The sequence below is a fragment of the Salmo trutta genome, chromosome 18 (assembly GCF_901001165.1).
Source record: "Salmo trutta chromosome 18, fSalTru1.1, whole genome shotgun sequence".
Lineage (NCBI taxonomy): Eukaryota > Metazoa > Chordata > Actinopteri > Salmoniformes > Salmonidae > Salmo > Salmo trutta.
This window is the reverse complement of record NC_042974.1, coordinates 53116535-53140244: the sequence shown is the minus strand read 5'-3', so window position 1 is coordinate 53140244 and position 23710 is coordinate 53116535. Positions and strand designations below refer to the sequence as shown.

Here is a 23710-nt window from a genome sequence, read left to right as displayed (position 1 = left end):
TATACCCGTGGTATATGATTTGATATACCACGACTTTCAGCCAATCAGCATTCAGGGCTCGAACCACCTAGTTTATAATGTAGAATTAGTCGCTAATGATGTTAATGACACAGAGCCCAGCCTAAGACAAGAACAAATTGAGTTCATCCTTTGTTACCATAGAGGTACAATGAGACTCGTCCTGAAAACTTTGTTATCCAGAAGTCATCAACAACCAGACAAAGGCATAACAACAAAAACCTTTTTGAATACTTGACTAAAATCTTCCACAAAAACACGTGTGAGGCTTGAGCCTCTAAGTTCACATCAGGGAGACACAAACATGCCCACACATAAACACATGCGTACCATTTACGTACAAATGTGCACACATACACTCAGGGGTCGTAGATAGAAATGTCAGCCCCATTACAGAACTCATTAAGGCAATGTGAGCAGGTGTTTACTGAAAATTCACAGCTTCCCATTTACCACTCCCCACACTGCTACCCTGGAGCTTTCTGTTTCCCTTTCATCTCTCTGTCCCTCCCTGTCTCCCTCCGCCCCTCAGAATGATGAAGCACAGTCAGAGATGCTGTATGATACCTGTATGAAGATACTATCCACTTCAAAGTGTTTCTTCTCTGAGAATGTTACACAATAGGATCCCTCCCTCCCACATTGTTACACAATAGGATGCCTCCCTCCCACATTGTTACACAATAGGATGCCTCCCTCCCACATTGTTACACAATAGGATGCCTCCCTCCCACATTGTCACACAATAGGATGCCTTTCTCCCACATTGTTACACAATAGGATGCCTCCCTCCCACATTGTTACACAATAGGATGCCTCCCTCCCACATTGTTACACAATAGGATGCCTCCCTCCCACATTGTTACACAATAGGATGCCTCCCTCCCACGTTGTTACACAATAGGTTGCCACTCTCCCACATTGTTACACAATAGGATCCCTTCCTCCCACATTGTTACACAATAGGATGCCTCCCTCCCACGTAGTTACACAATCGGATGCCACCCTCCCACATTGTTACACAATAGGATGCCTCCCTCCCACGTTGTTACACAATCGGATGATACCCTCCCACATTGTTACACAATAGGATGCCTCCCTCCCACGTTGTTACACAATCGGATGCCTCCCTCCCACATTGTTACACAATAGGATGCCTCCCTCCCACATTGTTACACAATAGGATCCCTCCCTCCCACATTGTTAAACAATAGGATCCCTCCCTCCCACATTGTTACACAATAGGATGCCTCCCTCCCACATTGTTACACAATAGGATGCCTCCCTCCCACATTGTTACACAATAGGATCCCGCCCTCCCACATTGTTACACAATAGGCACCCTCCCTCCCACGTTGTTACACAATAGGATGCCTCCCTCCCACATTGTTACACAATAGGATGCCTCCCTCCCACATTGTTACACAATAGGATGCCTCCCTCCCACATTGTTACACAATAGGATGCCTTCCTCCCACATTGTTACACAATAGGATGCCTCCCTCCCACATTGTTACACAATAGGATGCCTTCCTCCCTCCTCACCATAGTTGAACCATCAGCGATGACATGACTACACAGTGTGACTGTGGCCTCCGCTTTCTGTAACGAGCCTAATGACTCAGAGATGATTAAGAAGAGGTGACAAACACACAGACGCCCAGCCGTTCCTTTATTCTCTCTCATCTGTGTGTATGTAGACTGATTACAGAGAAAGGAAAAACACTTGAGGAGTTTAATTAGCTTTCAGTGCAGCAGGTTGACGGAACGACAAAGAGGATAATGTTCTTTTCAATTAAATGGGGTTCTTTCCATCTGCGTCGTTAGGGGTAAGTTTCAGGAACTGCATCCCCAAATGCCTTTGGCCCAGCCCCTAACCTTTTGATGGTCGAAGAATTGTGAAATTGCAGGCTGAAAGAAAAACATGCGCTGATGTGCTTTAGGACCATGCAGATGCCTCGGAACGGGCGGGCAGGCGGTTTTTATTCTGCACCCAGCGGTTTCTAAAGCCAGTGTGGCACGTTGAATTTGTTTTCTTCCTGTGAATTTGGCTCTAGCATGTGAACGGTTTGGGCCATTAGCTTTTATGACCCCCAAATGAAAGTTAAGACTCTCAGGAACATATATGTGCCTTCTGTTCCCCTCTACAACATTTACAAGTTACACAAGACTCATTAGAAGGGACTTTGACAAAATAGCACAGAATGACTGGGGGAAAGGAATTGAATGCAATTGTGATATTTTTTGCTATGAATTTGGCTCCAGCCTTGGAACAGTTTGGGCTATTAGCAATTATGACCCCATTCCTGAAAGCTAAGACTCTCAGGAAAACATCTTCTGTTCTAAGAAAGATGAAATACACAATAATTGCCTGATGATCTTCCTCACTCTCTCCTTAGGCCTCACACCCCCGTATCTGAGATACCTACCGCAGCCCTCATCCTCCACATACAACACCCGTTCTGCCAGTCACATTCTGTTAAAGGTCCCCAAAGCACAAACATCCCTTGTTCACTCCTCTTTTCAGTTTGCTGCAGCTAGCGACTGGAATGAGCTGCAAAAACACTCAAACTGGAGTCATCTCCATCTCTTCATTCAAAGACTCAATCATGGACACTCTTACTGACAGTTGTGGCTGCTTCGCGTGATATATTGTTGTCTCTACCTTCTTGTGCTGTTGTCTGTGCCCAATAATGTTTGCACCAGGTTTTGTGCTGCTACCATGTTGTGCTGCTGCCATGTTGTGTTGTTGTCTTAGGTCTCTCTTTATGTAATGTTGTGGTGTAGCGCTTGTCGTCATGTGTGTTTTGTCCTCTATTTCTATTACATTTTTAATCCCAGCCCCCGTCCCCGCAGGAGGCCTTTTGCCTTTTGGTAGGCTGTCATTGTATTTTATTTATTTATTTAACCTTTATTTAACTAGACAAGTCAGCTAAGAACAAATTCTTATTTACAATGATGGCCTACACCGGCCAAACCCGGACAACACTGGGCCAATTGTGCACCGCCCTATGGGACTCTCAATCACGGCCGGTTGTAATTCAGCCTGGATTCAAACCAGGGTGTCAGTAGGGACACCTCTAGCACTGAGATGCAGTGGGTTAGATGGCTGCGCCACTTGAGAGCCCAAACTCACGAGCTGCCTATGTTTAGCGAGGAAGAGGCAAAGTGAGAGAGTTCACTCTCGCCAGAATAAGTCCAATGCGTTTCTATGGGCATAATATGCAGACTTAAGTTTGTCGCCTGCATTCCCACATTTGGGACAATGACACCCATTGTTAGGTTAGAGATGTGACCATCTCGTCATTATACTGTATACAGATCTCTGGTTTCAGTCTCTCGCGAATTGGAAAGGAAAGTTGCCGGGTGTACAGTGCTCTGTTAGATTGCTGGCTTCCCCTAAAATAAATCAATGTTTTGCCCAAATTATATAATTACCCCTGTCTAAATAAAAACATTCAAAATACTTCACCAGAGAGCATGACTTAGCCACAGAGGATCATTAGCCTCTTAAAAGCATACAGTAGCTGTGGATTGTTTCAAATCACAAGTGTGTAGGCCTATGCCTATTTGGGAAGCCCGCATTTTGGGTAGTGCTCGTGGGAATAGGTCTAGCTGATTGAGTTGTGGCTGTCAGTGAAAAGCATCTAAAATATGTGTTAAGATAATGTGTCTTGAGTATAACTTCAAATGTTGCAACAAGAAGATAGGAAGGGGTGTGTGGCGAAGGCATGGCCTGTCTCGCTCCAGAATGCATGCACTCAGCTCTCCAGAATGAACTCAGCTGGCTCCCGACAATTCTTGCGTAATCATCGTTTCATTCTGTAACTTTTTGCCCTTTTATTTTTTATCAATTCCCCATTACATGTCACCAGTAGGCCTAGAAATTTTACCTTTAATCCATGTAATTTGGTTACATACATTTCTGTTAAAACTTTTGAAGGTATAGGGGGCAGTATTTTCATTTTCGGATGAAAAGCGTGCCCAGAGTAAACCGCCTAATACTCGGGCCCAGAGTCAAATATTTGCATATTATTAGTAGATTTGGATAGAAAACACTCTGAAGTTTCTAAAACTGTTTGAATGATGTCTGTGAGTATAACAGAACTCATATGGCCTTCAAAAACCTGAGAAAAATCCAACCAGGAAGTGGGAAATCTGAGAATTGTAGTTCTTCTTTTGAATCCCTATCGAAACTACAGTGTCTGTGGGGTTACATTGCACTTCCTAAGGCTTCCATTGGCTGTCAACAGCCTTCTCCTGTTAGTGGGCAGAAAATAGGAGCTCAGTCAATGAGTGGACTGCCTGGGACCAGTGAGTTGTTTACTGTGCCGGCACATTTGGTGCGCCGCTCCTTCTTTTTCCTCTGTAATGAATACTCTATTGTCCAGTTGGAATATTATTGACATTTTATGTTAAAAAGACCCTAAGGATTGATTGTAAACAACTTTTGACATGTTTCTACGAACGGTAATGGAACTATTTGATTTTTCGTGTCTGGATTTACGCTCGCGCGTTATGCCTTTGGATAGTGATCTGAACGCACGAACAAAACGGAGGTATTTGGACATAAATATGGAGTATTTCGAACAAAAATAACATTTCTTGTGGAAGTAGGAGCCCTGGGAGTGCATTCTGGCGAAGATCAGCAAAGGTAAGAGAATATTTATAATACTAATTCTGAGTTTAGTTGACCCCAGAACTTGGCGGGTATCTGTATAGCTTGCTTTGATGGCTGAGCTATGTACTCAGAATATTGAAAAATGTGCTTTCTCCGTAAAGCTATTTTAAAATCTGACACAGCGGTTGCATTAAGGAGAAGTATATCTATAATTCTTTCAATAACTGTTTGTTACGGCTTGGTAATCGTGGAGGAGGAATGAGGCGCAGGAAGCAGCGAACACAGGGTAGTGGTGTTTTTAATATACACTCACACAAAAAACAAATGTTCCCACACACAGGGGAGAAAATACATACGGCGTCAAACAACGTCGACACGAACATAAGCCGTCTGTCAAAGAAACAATCATTAATCCCGCACGAACAGGAGCGGGCCAGCTAAACTAAATAGCCCCTCTAATGGCTAATTGACCACAGGTGTCACAAAATAAAAAAAGGGAAAAGCAAAAGGGAATCGGTGGCAGCTAATAGGCCGGTGACGACGACCGCCGAGCGCCACCCGAGCAGGAGGGGGCGCCACCGTCGGTGGGAATCGTGACACTGTTGTAAATTTTATCAAAAATATTAGTATTTTTGTAAATTGATGTGCTCATTCACCGGAGGTTTTTGTGGGAATACATTTTCTCTGTCACGATCCTCGTATTCTCCCTCATCGGAAGATATATCGAAATCACTCGATGACCAATACGCAGCAGGTTGACTGTTCCACATATTTATTTTAGATAGGAACGACAAAACAAAATAAATACGCAAAGGAGAAAGGTGACAGTTTCACAGGTGAAACGAAACACAGTGCAAATACAATTACCCACAAACATCGTGGGGGGAAAAGGAACTTAAATATGATTCCCCAATCAGAGGCAACTAGCGACAGCTGTCTCTGATTGGGAATCGACATAACCCAACATAGAAAATAAACTATAGAAATGCCACACCCTGACCAAAATAGAAGAGTTCACCTGGTCAGGGCGTGACAGTACCCCCCCTCCAACGGTGCGTACTCCCGGCGCACCAACCTAAAGTCTATTAGGGGGGGGACCCGGGTGGGCGCCTCACCCTCGGTGGAGGCTCTGGCCCCGGGCGTGTTTCTCCCCCTGCCTCCACCCTAGCCCTACCCCTCTGGCCCGGACTGGACCACGGTGGAGCGGCATGCTCAGGCTCCGGAGCAGAGCCGCCGACCGGAACAGGACTGATCACCGGTGGACCGGACACAGGCCGTGCCAGACTGTGGACACGCGCCGTGGGCCTGGTGCGGGGGACAGGGACGGGCCGGACAGGACCGGGGACACGCACCACCAACCTGGTGCGGGGAGCAGGGACGGGCCGGACTGGCCTGGGGACACGCACCACCAACCTGGTGCGGGGAGCAGGGACGGGCCGGACTGGACTGGGGACACGCACCACCGGCTTGGTGCGGGGAGCCGGGATGGGCCGGACAGGACTGGGGACACGCACCACTAACCTGGTGCGGGGAGCAGGAATGGGCCGGACAGGACTGGGGACACGCACTACTAACCTGGTGCGGGGAGCAGGGACGGGCCGGACTGGACTGGGGACACGCACCACTGGCTTGGTGCGGGGAGCAGGGACGGGCCGGACTGGACTGGGGACGCCTGGCAGCTCGGGACAGTCTGGGCAGTCTGGCCACTCCGGCAGTTCAGGGCAGTCTGGCCACTCCGGCAGTTCAGGGCAGTCTGGCCACTCCGGCAGTTCAGCGCAGTCTGGCCACTCCGGCAGTTCAGCGCAGTCTGGCCACTCCGGCAGTTCAGCGCAGTCTGGCCACTCCGGCAGTTCAGCGCAGTCTGGCCACTCCGGCAGTTCAGCGCAGTCTGGCCACTCCGGCAGTTCAGCGCAGTCTGACCACTCCGGCGACTGTTGACTGACGGGCAGCTCCGACGACTGTTGACTGACGGGCAGCTCCGACGACTGTTGACTGGCGGGCAGCTCCGACGACTGTTGACTGGCGGGCAGCTCCGACGACTGTTGACTGGCGGGCAGCTCCGACGACTGTTGACTGGCGGGCAGCTCCGACGACTGTTGACTGGCGGGCAGCTCCGACGACTGTTGACTGGCGGGCAGCTCCTGCCCCGTCAAACAGCCCTTGTGCCCCCCCCTAAAAAAATCTTGGGGATGCCTCTCGGTCTCCCTAAACTCTTCCATCGCCCTGGAAATGCTCCTCCTTAACTCGGCCCATGTCCATCCTTCCTCTTCGTTCCTCTGCTGCTTGGTCCTGGTTTGGTGGGTAATTCTGTCACGATCCTCGTATTCTCCCTCATCGGAAGATATATCGAAATCACTCGATGACCAATACGCAGCAGGTTGACTGTTCCACATATTTATTTTAGATAGGAACGACAAAACAAAATAAATACGCAAAGGAGAAAGGTGACAGTTTCACAGGTGAAACGAAACACAGTGCAAATACAATTACCCACAAACATCGTGGGGGGAAAAGGAACTTAAATATGATTCCCCAATCAGAGGCAACTAGCGACAGCTGTCTCTGATTGGGAATCGACATAACCCAACATAGAAAATAAACTATAGAAATGCCACACCCTGACCAAAATAGAAGAGTTCACCTGGTCAGGGCGTGACATTCTCAACATCAAGCGCCAATGTAAAATGGGTTTTTGGATATAAATATGAACTTTATCGAGCAAAACATACATGTATTGTGTAACATGAAGTCCTATGAGTGCGATCTGATGAAGATCATCAAAGGTTAATGAATATTTTAGCTGTATTTTTGTTTTTTGTGATGCATGTCCTTGCTTGGAAAATGGCTGTGTGGTTTTTCTTGTGAAGTTTATGTCCTAACATAATCTAATTTTATGCTTTCTCCGTAAAGCCTTTTTGAAATCGGACAATGTGGTTAGATTAACGAGAAGTTTATCTTTAAAATGGTGTAAAATAGTTGATTGTTTGAGAAAATGCTGTTTTGTATTTCGCGCCATGCTATTTCACCGTCCCACGTAGCCCATAGAAGTTAATGCATGTAGTAATTGCAGTCATTTATCTGGCCTGCTGCATGCAAATGTAGGAGAGTGCCGATTTGGCAATGTCTGATTTCTGAACTCACCAAGTCCAACACTAATAAGCTGAGCCTCTCATTCATTTTTTCTTCACCTCACGTATCGTAAACAAAGTCTGTTTTTTTAACCTCCATGATAGTTCCTCAGTATTTGAAAAATCTTTCCAACGCTTCTGGCCTCCATAATCACCAAGCCTCTGTGTGGAAAATCTAAATATCATGATCTGATGATCCCAAAATATCCAGTGGAAACTTCATAAAAAATAGCTGCCTGTACCGAGCTAACTGGTGCGGAAACTCTGAGGGCCTAGAATAGGCTAGTTGATACTATGTTGCAAGTTCGCTAGTGACAGCTTCTGGCGGACCCATTTTATGATTTGATACAATGTTGCACTTCACCAGCAATATCTCAAGTCAAAGGTAGGCAGGGAGGCAGAGTAGAGAGATGAATGTGATTGAAAGAACCAGAATTTTCATCAGGATATTTTCTACTGTTTTTATTTGTCGGCTTTAGGCCTATGTATTTTACTTAGTTGAAAATGGAAGTTATAGGCCTACAGCTACCTCTCTGAGTTCTATGTGGTCATTTCTTTAGCTGCCATTGGACCACAGTGTATCAATGTGTCCATATGGCAGAGGCTGGTGCTCTCGCCTTAGTTGAATTTGATTTTTATGATTAACCACGTGACAATTTGGGATCCCGAGTGGCACAGTGGTCTAAGGCACTGCATCGCAGTGCTAGACGCGTCACTACAGACCCTGGTTTGATTCCAGGCTGTATCACAACCATTGGGAGTCCCATAGGGTGGTGCACAATTGGCCCAGCGTCATTTGGGTTTGGCCGGGGTAGGCCGTCATTGTAAATAAGAATTTGTTCTTAACTGACTTGCCTAATTAATTAAAGGAAAAATTACGATTTTGAGAAACAAAAAAATCATTATAACTGTCATGCAGATCGGTAGAAATGGTAGGCTAAATTGCAAGCTTCCAAAACTCACGAGCTGCCTATGTTATTTACTGTAACATGCATTAAAACAATTATGTTCTCTCCTGTTGCAACAAGCATCTCTCTCTCTCGTTCTCTCTCATCTGTCACACGTTTCTGATGTGTGATGTACAGTGTACAGTATGTACGCTGTGTCGTCGATGAAAACACCATCTGGGAAACACATCTGTGCATCAGCCACAGGGAGGAGCTACTGAGTCAGTTACACCACAGATATCACAACCACATCTATCAAAGAGAAGGTCTACCTGTACCTGGTACCCACACACGCTGTGAAAAAGAACAGAAATTCGACAGGGAAGGATCAGGCATTTTCTGATGCCTCCATATATGGCTACCCTGCTGTGACTGGTGACTTAAATAGACTTTAGCACAGGTATCCCAGGACAAATGATATGGACACAAAAAGAGACGGAATACAAAAAAATTATAAACCGAGATGAAAAACTGCAGGAGAAGATGGGGGGGTGGATGGGGGGGATGTTATATGTATCACGGAGAGAAAGGGGAACGATAGCATGATAGCATGCTAAAGCACACAGATTATTATTATCGCGGTGTGGTGCCAAAGGCTTAGGGTGCTTCAGACAGCAGCGAGAGAGAGAGAGAAAGAAAGAAAGATGGGGACACAGAGAGCTAGATAGAGAGATTGAGATAGAAGTTGAGGTTGAGAATAGATAGAGACAACAGAGTGTGTTGGATGTGTATGGGGTTTATCGAACATAAACTACTGAGAAAGTAGGGGATGGGGAGAGGATGTAGGGGAGGTAGAAAAAAATAGGTATACAGTGCATTCAGAAAGTATTTAGACCCCTTGACTTTTTCCACATTTTCTTACATTAAAGCCTTATTCTAAAATTGCAGAATTTTTTTTTGTCATAAATCTACACAAAACACCCCAGAATGACAAAGCAAAAACAGGTTTTTAGAAATGTTAGCAAATTTAAGTGAAATATTACATTTACATAAGTATTCAGACCCTTTACTCAGTACTTTGTTGAAGCACCTTTGGCAGTGGATTCCGTCTGACCCCTCTACCATAAAGGCCTGATTGGTGGAATGCTGCAGAGATTGTTTTCCTTCTAAGGTTCTCCCATCTCCAAAGAGGAACTCTGGAGCTCTGTCAGAGTCACCTTCTCCCCCGATTGGTCAGTTTGGCTGGGCGGCCAGCTCTAGGAAGAGTCTTGGTAGTTCCAAACTTCTTCCATTTAAAAATGGAGGCCACTGCGTTCTTGGGGACCATCAATGCTGCATAAATGTTTTGGTACCCTTCCTCAGATCTGTGCCTCGACACAATCCTTTCTCAGAGCTCTATGGACTCCTTTGAACTCATAGATTGGTTTTTGCTCTGATATGCACTGTAAAAATCAAATCAAATTTCAAATAAATTTTTTAAATCAAATCTAACTTTATTGGTCACATACACATTTTTATCAGATGTTATTGCGGGTGTAGCGAAATGCTTGTGTTCCTAGCTCCAACAGTGCAGTAATATCTAACAATTCACAACAATACACACAAATCTAAAAGTGAAATAATGGAATTAAGAAATATAGAAATATTAGGACGAGCAATGTCGGAGTGGTATTGACTAAAATACAGTAGAATAGAATACAGTATATACAGTACATATGAAATGAGTAAAGCAGTATGTAAACATTATTAAAGTGACTAGTGTTCCATTATTAAAGTGACCAGTGATTCCATGTCTATAGGGCAGCAGCCACTAAGGGTCAGGGTTGAGTTACTGGGTGGTAGCTGGCTAGTGATGGCTATTTAAGGCTTCTGGGTCGACTACAGTTAGACTCAGGGACAAAGCCAGAACTCGTTTTGTTAAGGACAAGAGGTAAGACACAAGGTATTAAAACCTGTTGAGGATCCCTGCCCGGTATTGGGATTCATTGTCATGTGACCATGGCGGGGAATTCAAAACTGCAAGAGTCTAATCATTTCAAATACTCAAATAATCAACTATTTTCCTCCATTTGAAAGATACACATCTCCTAAACATGTTGTCCGTTTTTCAAAGAGGCTTTACGGAGAATGCATAAAGTTAGGTTATGTTAGGAGAGTACATTGACAATAGCTGTGTGTAATGTTTAGCCAATTCAAAGAAGGGCGTCAACAGAGACAGAAAACCAGCTAGAATTATGCACTTACCTTTGACAATCTGCATCAGATGACACTCATAGGACATTATGTTATACAATACATGCATTTTTAGTTCCATCAAGTTCATATTTATATCCAAAAACAGCATTTACAGTCGCGGTGAAATTCAGAATTTTTTTCGTCTCGAATGCTCCCAGTGAATCCAGCGTTACAAATCACGGAATTACTATTCGAAAACATTGGTAAATTATAATATTGTCATTCAAAGAATAATATATTATCATCTCGTAATTGCTACCGAATGGCCAGATCTCAAAATAACTTTACTGGGAAATCACATTTTGCAATAAACGGGGTACTATGCTAATAACAACATGCTAGGCTATACAGTCAGCAGCATCTAATATCATAATAACATTGTAAATATCCCCTTACCTTTGATTATATCCATCAGAAGGCACTGCCAGGAATCCCAGGTCTAGAACAAAGGTGTTTTCTTTTGACAAAGTTCATAATTTATGTCCAAATAACACCATGTAGTTAGCGTTCAGTAGGCTCCCACAAAACATGGTGTTGGGCGTGTAAAACGCCGAAAAGCTAAAAAAACCTAGTAAATAATCTATTTACGTTCGTTCAAACATGTCAAACGTTGTTTAGCATCAATCTTTTGGTCCATTTTTAACGTGAAACATCAGTAAACATCAGTAATATTTTCACACGACCTATTCTTTGTCTAGAAAAACGATTATGACAAATTCACTCTTCTCAGATTTATGCGCAGGCGCAAAAAAATGAAGTGACGACATGTCAACTTCCCTGCATTCTAATTTGCTCCCTGTTAATCATAGACGCTTCAAACAACTTTATAAAGATCGTTTACATCTAGTGGAAGCCGTAGAAGTTGCGAAATGAATCCTTTCTCACTGTGGTATCTATAAAACAATGACACTAAATAGTACAGTCACAAAATTCACATTTTTTTAAATCTATTTTTCACAGGTTTTTACCTGCAATATGAGTTTTGTTATACTTACAGACACCATTCAAACTGTTTTAGAAAATTCAGAGTGTTTTCTATCCGAATGTGTTAATAATATGCATATTCTAGCTTCTGAGTTGGTGTAGGAGGCAGTTAAAAATGGGCACATATTTTTTTCAAAATTCTCAATGCTGCCCCCTAGCCCGTAGAGGTAACGGTGGTGGTGGAGCATGGGACTCCTGGTTTGTGTTGACAGAAAGCAGATTCAACAGGAAGCAAAAGGGGGCTAAACTCGAGGGGTTTCAGGGGGCTAAGAACAAAGGGTCATATGGAAGGAACATAACACGACTCGATCACGAGTCACATGTCTGGGGAATGAAGGATTTGGAATAGAGAGTATAAAACAATATATTTTATATTATGCCCCTTGATACAGGCTTTAGTCTAACAATAGAGAGAGAGAAGAGCGATCTGAAAAAGGAAATGTCAAACCTCAGCTAATTGGATTACGAGATACAAATGGCTCCATAGTGAAATGTATGTCAACGGAAATGTCAGATTCCATGAAGGTAAACTTTTAAAGCTAGATTATTAACCAGTCAGTTCCTTGATACGTGCAGTACAAAGAGATTAGTTTAATACTGACTCAAATGGAACTTGATTCCTAGAATCATCTTTTATTTATGTCAAGCCGAGGACTAAGCTTGATCTTTTGTCAGACTGTCAGAGCACAGCTTCTTCTGATGTTGTGGAGTTCCTCCCTACAAAACACTTTAAGAATTTACATCCAACTGACTTATTAACATGACAACAAGAAATGGGTCATTCAGAAAAGAGATCACACAGTGGAACAGGGAGGGATAGAGAAATTAAAGGGGGAATGAGAGAGAGAAAGAGGGGTGTAGAGAGGGTGAGAGCAGGAGAGAGAAAGAGAGAGTTGGGGGAAAGAGGAAGGGAGAGACTGGTTTGAATAATTGAAGAAAATAACAGAACTGCAGTAGAACAGAACAAACCCAGACCCCCCCTCACTCTTTCTCATTTTCCCTCCCTTCCTCTCTCGATCTTTCTCTCTCTAACGTTCTGCTTTGTCTGTCTGAGACTGAGTCAGCAGTGGCACCATAGCACCTCTCTCATTCTCCCAACATCAGCCTGAGGGACTGGGGCCCTCAGTAGTCAACACACACACTGCCTCTGTGTTTCTCTCTGACGCACTACCATCCCATCAGCTCTGACGCCATCAAGCTAACGTTTCCAATGCAGAGGGAACTGAACTGTGTGTGTGTGTGTGTGTGTGTGTGTGTGTGTGTGTGTGTGTGTGTGTGTGTGTGTGTGTGTGTGTGTGTGTGTGTGTGTGTGTGTGTGTGTGTGTGTACTTGTGTTCGTGTGGCATGAGTCAATTCAATCTCTCTGGTTTTCACACGGCAGTACCACGTGCAGTTTCACTCTCGCAGAGTTGTATTATAACTTGCTAATGAGCTGTTTGATTGGCTTTACCACTCAGCTCACATTGTAAATCCCCCAGAGGCTGTAGGGATGAAACATGGGCTGATGTGGTTTGTTTCTACTATTTAGAAACTGAGACATTCTCTGATCGTTCCTCCTCACAGTTACCAGAGCCTAAGGCAGCAAGAGAGAGCAAAAGAAGAAGAGCGAGGCAGAGAGAGAGAAACAGAGAGAAAGAGACAGAGACAGAGAGACAGAGAGAGACTAAACCTTCCATAAAAAGCCATCACCTACAGAGAAATTAACCCAGAGAAGAGCCCCCTAAGCAAGCTGGTCCTTGGGCTTTGTTCACAAACATAAACAGACCCCATAGAGCCCCAGGGCAGCAACACAATTAGACCCAATCAAATCATGCGAAAACACAAAGATAATTACTTGACACATTGGAAAGGTTTTACAAAAAAACAGAGCAAACAAGAATGCTATTTGGCCCTAAACAGTGAGTAGACAGTGGCAGAATACCTGACCACTGTGAATGACCCAAAATTAAGGAAATCTTTGACTATGTACAGACTTAGTGAGCATAGCCTTGCTATTGAGAAAGTCCGCCGAAGGCAGACCTGGCTCTCAAGAGAAGACAGGCTATGTGCACACCACCCACAAAAGGAGGTGAAAACTGAGCAGCACTTCCTAACCTCCCGCCAAATGTATGACCATACATTCAAAAAATGTGTGGTTCAACAAGAGTTTTTCTAAGATCCTCAAAGTTCTTCAAATAACCTTAGGGTTCTTGGCACGGAAAATGCCCCCCAATAGGTTATTCCAAGAACCCCATAGAAGGTGGGGTTCATCAAGGAACCTCCTTAGTTGGTGGGGGTTCTTGCAGGAACCTAACAGCCCAACTGAAACATTTTGATTTGAAAGGAGAGCCGGAGTAGGCACTTAACTTGTTATGGATAGGGGGCAGTATTTTCACGGCCGGATAAAAAACGTACCCGATTTAATCTGGTTATTACTCCTGCCCAGAAACTAGAATATGCATATAATTAGTAGCTTTGGATAGAAAACACTCCAAAGTTTCTAAAACGGTTTGAATGGTGTCTGTGAGTATAACAGAACTCAAATGGCAGGCCAAAACCTGAGAAGATTCTGTACAGGAAGTACCCTGTCTGATCATTTCTTGGCCTTCTTTGTCATCTCTATCCAAAACAAAGGATCTCTGCTGTAACGTGACCCTTTCTAAGGCTCCCATAGGCTCTCAGAAGGCGCCAGAACGTTGAATGATGACTCTGCAGTTACTGGCTGAAAAACAGTAGCGCATTTGGTAAGTGGTCGATCTGAGAACAATGAGACGGGGCGCGCGTGCACGTGAAGAGTCCATTTTACTTTTCAGTCTTTGAACGAAAACAACGACTCCCGGTCGGAATATTATCGCTATTTTACGAGAAAAATTGCATAAAAATTGATTTTAAACAGCATTTGACATGCTTCGAAGTATGGTAATGGAATATTTTGACATTTTTGGTCACGATACGTGTCCGCGCGTCACCCTTCGTTACCCTTCGGATAGTGTCTTGAACGCATGAACAAAACGCCGCTATTTGGATGTAACTATGGATTATTTGGAACCAAACCAACATTTGTTGTTGAAGTAGAAGTCCTGGGAGTGCATTCTGACGAAGAACAGCAAAGGTAATCCAATTTATCTTATAGTAAATCTGAGTTTGGTGAGTACCGAACTTGGTGGGTGTCATAATAGCTAGCCCGTGATGGCGAGCTATCTACTCAGAATATTGCAAAATGTGCTTTCCCCGAAAAGCTATTTTAAAATCGGACACTGCGATTGCATAAAGAAGTTCTGTATCTATAATTCTTAAAATAATTGTTATGTTTTTTGTGAACGTTTATCGTAATTTAGTAAATTCACCGGAAGTGTTCGGTTGGAATGCTAGTTCTGAACGTCACATGCTAATGTAAAAAACTGTTTTTTTATATAAATATGTACTTGATTGAACAAAATATGCCTGTATTGTATAACATAATGTCCTAGGAGTGTCATCTGATGAAGATCATCAAAGGTTAGTGCTGCATTTAGCTGTGGTTTGGTTTTTGTGACATTATATGCTAGCTTGAAAAATGGGTGTCTGATTATTTCTGGCTGGGTACTCTGCTGACATAATCTAATGTTTTGCTTTCGTTGTAAAGCCTTTTTGAAACCGGACAGTGTGGTTAGATAAAGGAGAGTCTTGTCTTTAAAATGGTGTAAAAAAGTCATATGTTTGAAAAATTGAAGTTTTTGGATTTTCGAGGAGTTTGTATTTCGCGCCATGCCCAATCACTGGATATTGGAGTGGTGTTCCGTTAGCGGAACGTCTAGATGTAAGAGGTTAACTGAAAAATGTAAAGATCTCCTCAATTTAAGTTAAGGTTTGTCCCTTGTATGATCTAAATGTACACTGCTCAAAAAATAAAGGGAACACTTAAACAACACAATGTAACTCCAAGTCAATCACACTTCTGTGAAATCAAACTGTCCACTTAGAAAGAAACACTGATTGACAATACATTTCACATGCTGTTGTGCAAATGGAATAGACAACAGGTGGAAATTATAGGCAATTAGCAAGACACCCCCAATAAAGGAGTGGTTCTGCAGGTGGGGACCACAGACCACATCTCAGTTCCTATGCTTCCTGGCTGATGTTTTGGTCACTTTTGAATGCTGGCGGTGCTTTCACTCTAGTGGTAGCATGAGACGGAGTCTACAACCCACACAAGTGGCTCAGGTAGTGCAGCTCATCCAGGATGGCACATCAATGCGAGCTGTGGCAAGAAGGTTTGCTGTGTCTGTCAGCGTAGTGTCCAGAGCATGGAGGCGCTACCAGGAGACAGGCCAGTACATCAGGAGACGTGGAGGAGGCCGTAGGAGGGCAACAACCCAGCAGCAGGACCGCTACCTCCGCCTTTGTGCAAGGAGGAGCAGGAGAAGCACTGCCAGAGCCCTGCAAAATGACCTCCAGCAGGCCACAAATGTGCATGTGTCTGCTCAAACGGTCAGAAACAGACTCCATGAGGGTGGTATGAGGGCCCGACGTCCACAGGTGGGGGTTGTGCTTACAGCCCAACACCGTGCAGGACGTTTGGCATTTGCCAGAGAACACCAAGATTGGCAAATTCGCCACTGGCGCCCTGTGCTCTTCACAGATGAAAGCAGGTTCACACTGAGCACATGTGACAGATGTGACAGAGTCTGGAGACGCCGTGGAGAACGTTCTGCTGCCTGCAACATCCTCCAGCATGACCGGTTTGGCGGTGGGTCAGTCATGGTGTGGGGTGGCATTTCTTTGGGGGGCCGCACAGCCCTCCATGTGCTCGCCAGAGGTAGCCTGACTGCCATTAAGTACCGAGATGAGATCCTCAGACCCCTTGTGAGACCATATGCTGGTGCGGTTGGCCCTGGGTTCCTCCTAATGCAAGACAATGCTAGACCTCATGTGGCTGGAGTGTGTCAGCAGTTCCTGCAAGAGGAAGGCATTGATGCTATGGACTGGCCCACCCGTTCCCCAGACCTGAATCCAATTGAGCACATCTGGGACATCATGTCTCGCTCCATCCACCAACGCCACGTTGCACCACAGACTGTCCAGGAGTTGGAGCATGCCCAGGCGTAGGGAGGTCATACAGGCACGTGGAGGCCACACACACTACTGAGCCTCATTTTGACTTGTTTTAAGGACATTACATCAAAGTTGGATCAGCCTGTAGTGTGGTTTTCCACTTTAATTTTGAGTGTGACTCCAAATCCAGACCTCCATGGGTTGATAAATTGGATTTCCATTGATTATTTTTGTGTGATTTTGTTGTCAGCACATTCAACTATGTAAAGAAAAAAGTATGTAATAAGATTATTTCTTTCATTCAGATCTAGGATGTGTTGTTTAAGTGTTCCCTTTATTTTTTTGAGCAGTATATTTACCCCAAAAATATATGGGGGATTGGAAATGATGCAGACAATAACATTGATGGAAGCAATATTCTTTCCGCAATATTAAAGCTGATCCACCCCTAAAAAAAACTAAAAAACAAAACAAAAAAATAACAAAAATTAAAATGTATGTAATTTTTTTTAACCTTTTACACACTATCTGCTGACTGCCACGTATACAGAAATGAGTTGTATTATCTCTATAAAAGCAGAGACCTGGCTATGTTTGTTAAGCTTTCAACTCTGAACCATTCTTGGTGATGTTGTTTGCTTAATTTTTGCAAATCTTATAATAAAGCTGTTGTTGGAAGTATCTACAATCTCTCTCTTCCTCTAGAATTTCCCTGACAGGCATCACAGCAGCAAGATTTGTGACCTGTTGCCACAAGAAAAGTGCAATCAGTGAAAAACAAACAAACACCATTTTAAGTACAACCTATGTTTATGTTTATTTACTTCACCTTATGTACTTTAATTATTTGCATATCATTACAACACTATATATAGACATAATATGACATTTGAAATGTCTTTATTCTTTTGGAACTTTGTGTGTGTAATGTTCACTGTGAATTTTTTTATTGTTCATTTCACCTTTGTTTATTATCTATTTCCCTTGCTTTGGCAATGTAAACGTAAGTTTCCCATGCCAACAAAGCCCTTAAATTGAATAGAGAGAGAGATAGAGAGAGACAGAGAGAGAGAGAGAGAGAGAGACAGAGACAGAGACAGAGAGAGGGAGAGAGAGAGAGAGAAGGATATTACTCATCTACAGTGTCTGTCTCAACAAAGGGAAACCCACTGCCCTTAGCTACAGAATACATTTACAATACTCATCTTTTCTAAACGCTGAAGTCAAACCAATGGATTCACAAAAGCAATCATTCAACTTAGGTTTTCAGTTGCCAGTTGCATTTTTGAACTGACAACTGAATAAATAAATTGGAATCAGAGAAGACTGTGCAATATAAATGATATACTAATCTACCTCTAATGCAGGCACACACCCAATGCAATACGATTAGAAAACATCTATTGATTAAAAATGGGAATGAGAGAAGACCGTGGTGTTAAACCAGGGTGAATAATTGATGTACCACTGCTCCTCTACCACCCAATTGATATGTTATGTAACATTAGTTATTTCTTATTTGCTGGGTCAGCAGCAGACCAGTGACATTCCTATTACATTCAAATCAGTCTGCCTCTCCCCTGCAGCCCATCTCCCTTGCTTTCTCTCCCGCTTTCTCTCTCTCTGTGTCTCTCTCTCTCCACCCACTCTCTCTTCTCAGTGAGCTTGGCTCTGGGCGGTCTGAGTCCCACAGTCCCTGGGCCCAATAGAGGGTACCTCTTTTACGCCTCGATTAGATCAACAGCGTCATTGCATCAATGATGCGTAATAAATTCTGCAGTCAAACTTTTTCATTATGCAATCCAACATTTTTACTGGATATGTGTTCAACAAAAGTTCAACATTTACCTTTTGCTACCATTTATGTCAAGTCTACACATACAGTTTGATGCACATGTTGGTTATTTCCACAGAACAAAGAACGCACTGCAACTGCCTCTGCAACGCAATGCTGCAAGGCAAACGCAGTGTTCCATGGATATTCATGTACATCTAGTGTACCAAAATGCAATGACGATGTCGATGTGATCCAGGCGTTACCCCTCCAGTCATCAGCACAAGTCACAGAACTACAGATGTAGGATCTTAATTTGAGCCAGTTTGCTACAGCAGGAAAATAATCCTGCAGCAACAGGAAATGTGAATTATTATGTGGATTATAATAAATGGTCATCTTTGTAGTAGTTGATACATTTTTTGTAAGGGGAAGTCAAATCTGACATTTCAAAGTGGAAATTACAAACTTCAGAAGCCTTTTAAACCTCAAATACACTACAGGTTTTACATTTTAGTCATGGACAAAGTGCTCTGCTTCAGTGAAAGGGTCCATAAGATACTTGCTCAGCCTAAATCCCCTCTTGGATTTGATCGGCTACCCATCTCTGACACCTGCTGGGCTGTGGCCAATAGTATGATATTTCTCTGGCTCAGAGTCAGTAGCAGTGTCCTCACCACCTTCCCCTACGGTGACCTTTTGACCCACCAGCTGGCACTGCATCATCTCTAGGCTGACTAGGGAGCCAGTCTGTCTGTTCATTCACAGTAGCGATACAAACCTGAGGTCCTTCTCCCCCTTCACACCCCCTTGCCACCTCCACAGTCTCCCTCCTCCTCCCCCAGTCACTCACCTGCATCTCCTTGTCTCCGTACTTAGAGGTGTTCTTGCTGCCATGGCTCTTCCTGCGGAGCTTCTTCAGTTCATCCTGACACTTCTCCAGACTCTCTCCTTTACTCTTGTGCTCCATCTGGTACTTCTTCAGAGCCGCCTGTAGGGGGAGTATAGATTCAGTTTTAAAAGCTCTACACAGAAAAAATAGTTATTGAGGGGATCTTCAGGGTGATATGGGTAAACATTTTCCTTTGCGTATCACGAAGGGTTATTTACTGCTGTGATGGTTGTGAAGAACCATCCGGTTCTTCCCCTCTCCAAAATGTTATTATTTTATTCCATGAAATGCTAAACTGTTAAAAAGTTCCTGTAATTTTATGTTACACTACGGCTACTGGTTGAAGTAAAAGTACTTTAAACAACAGCAAGTTACTGCAAAACCACCGCTGAATTAAGGTGTTATTGCTGTAAAAGGACAGTATGCTACTGAATGCTGATTACTTGGGACTACACTTGATTTAATGACCTGATTTAATGAACTGCCATAAGTTCTGTACTTGTACAGGATAAGTAATATAGTAAAATCTTGTAAAATGATTTACAGTGAGTACACTTGGGATTAAACCTCAACTGGGATTTGAACTGCTATGCCACCAAAGGAAAAGAAAAAGGTAAAGGGGGATACCTAGTCAGTTCATCTAAAATGTGTCTTCCGCATTTAACCCAAACCCTATGAATCAGAGAGGTGAGGAGGGCTGCCTTAAATCGACATCTATGTCATCGGCGCACAGGGAACAGTGGGTTAACTGCTTTGCTAAGGGGCAGAACAACAGATGTTTACTTTGTAAGCTCTGGGATTCGATCCAGCAACCTTTCGGTTACTGGCCCAATGCTCCTGCCAGGCCATGAAAAAGATTGGCCACGGATTTAATGGCAAGAATACATTTTTGCTAAAAGTTGCCCAGAATCAAGTCCAATCTGACAACACAAACTAAACAATATTTACATGATTTTACTGTAATACTTATCCTGTAAAATTACAATAACTTACTAGCTAATGAGGTACAGTAAAAAATACAGTAAATATAATAATTTACAAGAGTGTACTGTAATCAGCATACAGCAGCATTCTGTCATTTTACAACAATAACACCTAAATTCAACTGCAAAAACACAATATATATTGTTACTGTATTTTTTGTGCAACTCAGTAGCTGGTAACGTAATTCCAAATTTCAGGTAATTTTTAACAGTGTGTGCCATAAGTCCATCTGAAGTATTGTATAAGTGTAACTGTAGAACCTGTCATTGCTTCTATCTGGAACCAGAGGGTTTTTCAAGAGAGGGTTCTAAATGGATCTCAAAAGGGTTCCCCCATAGGGACAAATGACAGAAACCTGGAACCAGTGGGTTCTTCATGAGATGGTTCTACAAATAAATTGAAGGGTTCTAGGTAGCACCCAAAAGGGTTCCCCCATAGGGACAAATTAATCTAATCTTTATTAATCTCTATCATACCCACACACCCAGTGGCATAGCAGGAAATTTAGGTCGCTAGCAACAGTGAGGTTATGAGTTAAAATCCCAAGTGAGGTTAACTCCTAAGTAATCAGAATAAAGAAGCGTACTGTCCCTTACCAGTAGCCGGGAAATATTTAACAGTGTAATGAAGAACCCTCTGGTTTCTGGTATAACTGTCCGCAATTATACAAATTGTTATACAAAGGGTTATCCAAAGAACCAATATCAAAAGGTTTCCCCTACATTGCCAAAACTAAAACATGTTGGTACTAACTAGCACTTTTTTTTGTGTATACAGTCATTGGCTACCCTAAACTAGTGTTATTTGTTTGGTCCCATTTCAAACCACCTGACCACCTTTTATTCACTGATTGATGCACTATAGCATAATGCAAGCAAATGGGTTGCCTGCCTGCCTGCCTGCCTGCCTTTCTGGTGGCCGCAAAACAATGTTTCCAATCTTTTATTTCTGTCTGTTGGAAAAACCTAGCTGAGCATGGCTAATTACTTTTGTCAATGCTGAATTAACAGAGCAGAGCAAGAGCGGGAGCAAGAGAAGGGCAGCATATGCCAGCATGCCAAAAACGCCCTCAAATGAACTGATGAGATAAATATGAATTTCAAATAGATGCTACAGTATTGATATATTAGTGACTCTGGTACAGATTTTATTTTGTGAGCATCCAGAAATGACACTTTCATTTAAAGGGATGTTTCATTGGGATGACATTCATAGCAGGCCTCTATTTAAGATTCCCAATTCTACAGGAGTTGTCTGGGAAAGCTTTGAAAAAGAGGGAAAACTTCAAGAAACAAATCCAACACTTCAAATAGCTCTAGAAATGTGTTTATCGTTTAAATAAAACTCAAACTTCTACATCTTTGTATTTTCCTAAAATGGGTAATAGCCAGTAATTCGTGGAGCGGAAAGTAAGAGAAGAAAGTAATTCATGTAACTTTATTGCAGAGTGGTTATGATTAAAACCTGTGGGAAATGCTCAGAAAGCTGTGGAGTTTGTCTCTAACTGATGACTTGATGAGAATGTGGATCCTATCGTGGTTTCCGCTGCTCCATAAGGAGGCCTAGCTAGCTGACGTAAAATACAATTAAAAGCACTAGTCTGCTTCAACTCTTTGTTAATGAGGCATTCCCTTCAGAATACACACACCACTGACACAGAAGCATATAGAGGCATTATAGAAATCTGAACTAAAATGAAATGAACTCTGCTGTAATGACATGAGAACACAGTAACTGCGAATAATTATAGATCATAATAAGCGATATTTGTAAGGGCCATCAACCTATAACCCTTGCCATAGAGTGAAGGTGAGAACACACCTAAAGGTGTATTTAGAAGGTGCTAAACAACAAGGAGATACTGAAGTCAATGAATGGGAGACAACAATGAATGACCGTTCCTAGGAGGACACTCACATTCAGGTAGCGTGCATCCAGCTCCACCTTCTTCTCCAGCTCTGTCAGAAGCTCATTGTGGAACGACTTCAGCTAGAGGACAGAAAGGACTCCAAAGAGTTAACGATCGCATAAGATACACCCACACATCTCATCACCAACACAGACAGGAATAGAACCTGCCTCAGGTTGTTACGTTCTCAACTTCCAAACGAGACTTGTTTGCTTTTCAAAACATCTGACTAGTCTGGCTGGCTGTCAGCATGTGTTGTGGTGTCAACATGACTTGGAGAGGCACGTTTCTCTTGACATCGAAACTAACACACTCAAAGGATTAGGGGTTGTATAGCACCGGTATGTGAATCATGTCTAAATTCATGCCAATGTTGAGGTTATTTATGTGTGTGTGAACACGTGCCTGTGTACTCTCAGAAAAAAAAGTGTTGTCCCCATATGAGAACTATTTGAAGAACACTTTTTGGTTCCATGTATTGTAGAACCCTTTACACAGACGGTTCTACATGGAACCCAAAATAGTTCTACATGGAACCAAAAAGGGTTCTACCTGGAACCAGACAATGATATCCTATAGGGACTGCCGAAGAACCATTTTGGAACCCTTTTTTCTAAGAGTGTGTATGTTGACAATTGACTTTTGCGTCAATAGAGACAACTAGCAGAGTTATCTCCAGTCCCAGACCAGGCGGTACTGAAAACAATCTACAAAACAACGGGATCAATGATGCCTCTAAATAATGAAACATCCCAGATGAACACATGCTGAGGTGGTGGCTTCAGATGACAGAGGGACTCTAATTAATAAAAACAAGAAAGGCCCCTTCGCTCTGCTTTGGAGTACTGCTCTTTCTAAAGGGCCCTTAAAGATACTGTGTCCCAAATGGTACACTATTACTTATAAACTACATTCTTTTTTACCAGAGTTTATGAGCCCTAGTCGAAAGTAGTGCACTGCACAGGGAATAGGGTGCCATTCGAGACTGAAACTGTATCTAGAAGTTGGCTGAGTGCTTTAAGAGCAGGAACAGGCGAGATGTAAGTGTGTATAAAAACAATAGTTAAGATGCCAGTAGTCCATTGTTTATGTGTGCGTAGTAGAGCTCTGTTCCTTTGAATTCAAGCATTGCACAGTATCTTCATATTTTCAGGCAATGGCTTTAAAATGAGGATTAGCAAAATACTTAGTTAGCTCCTGGTATAGATTGTGATTGGGTGATACTAGAGTTGAGATGCCAGAGCAATTGTATGAGACAATAA

At 43.0% G+C, this 23710-nt stretch overlaps 1 protein-coding gene across 6 annotated transcripts in view; it reads right to left on the bottom strand.

Annotated features, from left to right (window-relative positions):
* baiap2b (BAR/IMD domain containing adaptor protein 2b) overlaps positions 1–23710 on the bottom strand; it is a 141931-nt gene that overhangs the window by 29210 nt on the left and 89011 nt on the right. For all 6 annotated transcript variants that reach the window (XM_029699007.1, XM_029699008.1, XM_029699012.1 and 3 more), the window contains 2 exons: positions 22457–22528; positions 19517–19654 (listed from right to left, as the gene is read on the bottom strand). In XM_029699007.1, the coding sequence (XP_029554867.1) occupies positions 19517–19654; positions 22457–22528 (210 nt within the window). The remainder of the gene's footprint in view (positions 1–19516; positions 19655–22456; positions 22529–23710) is intronic.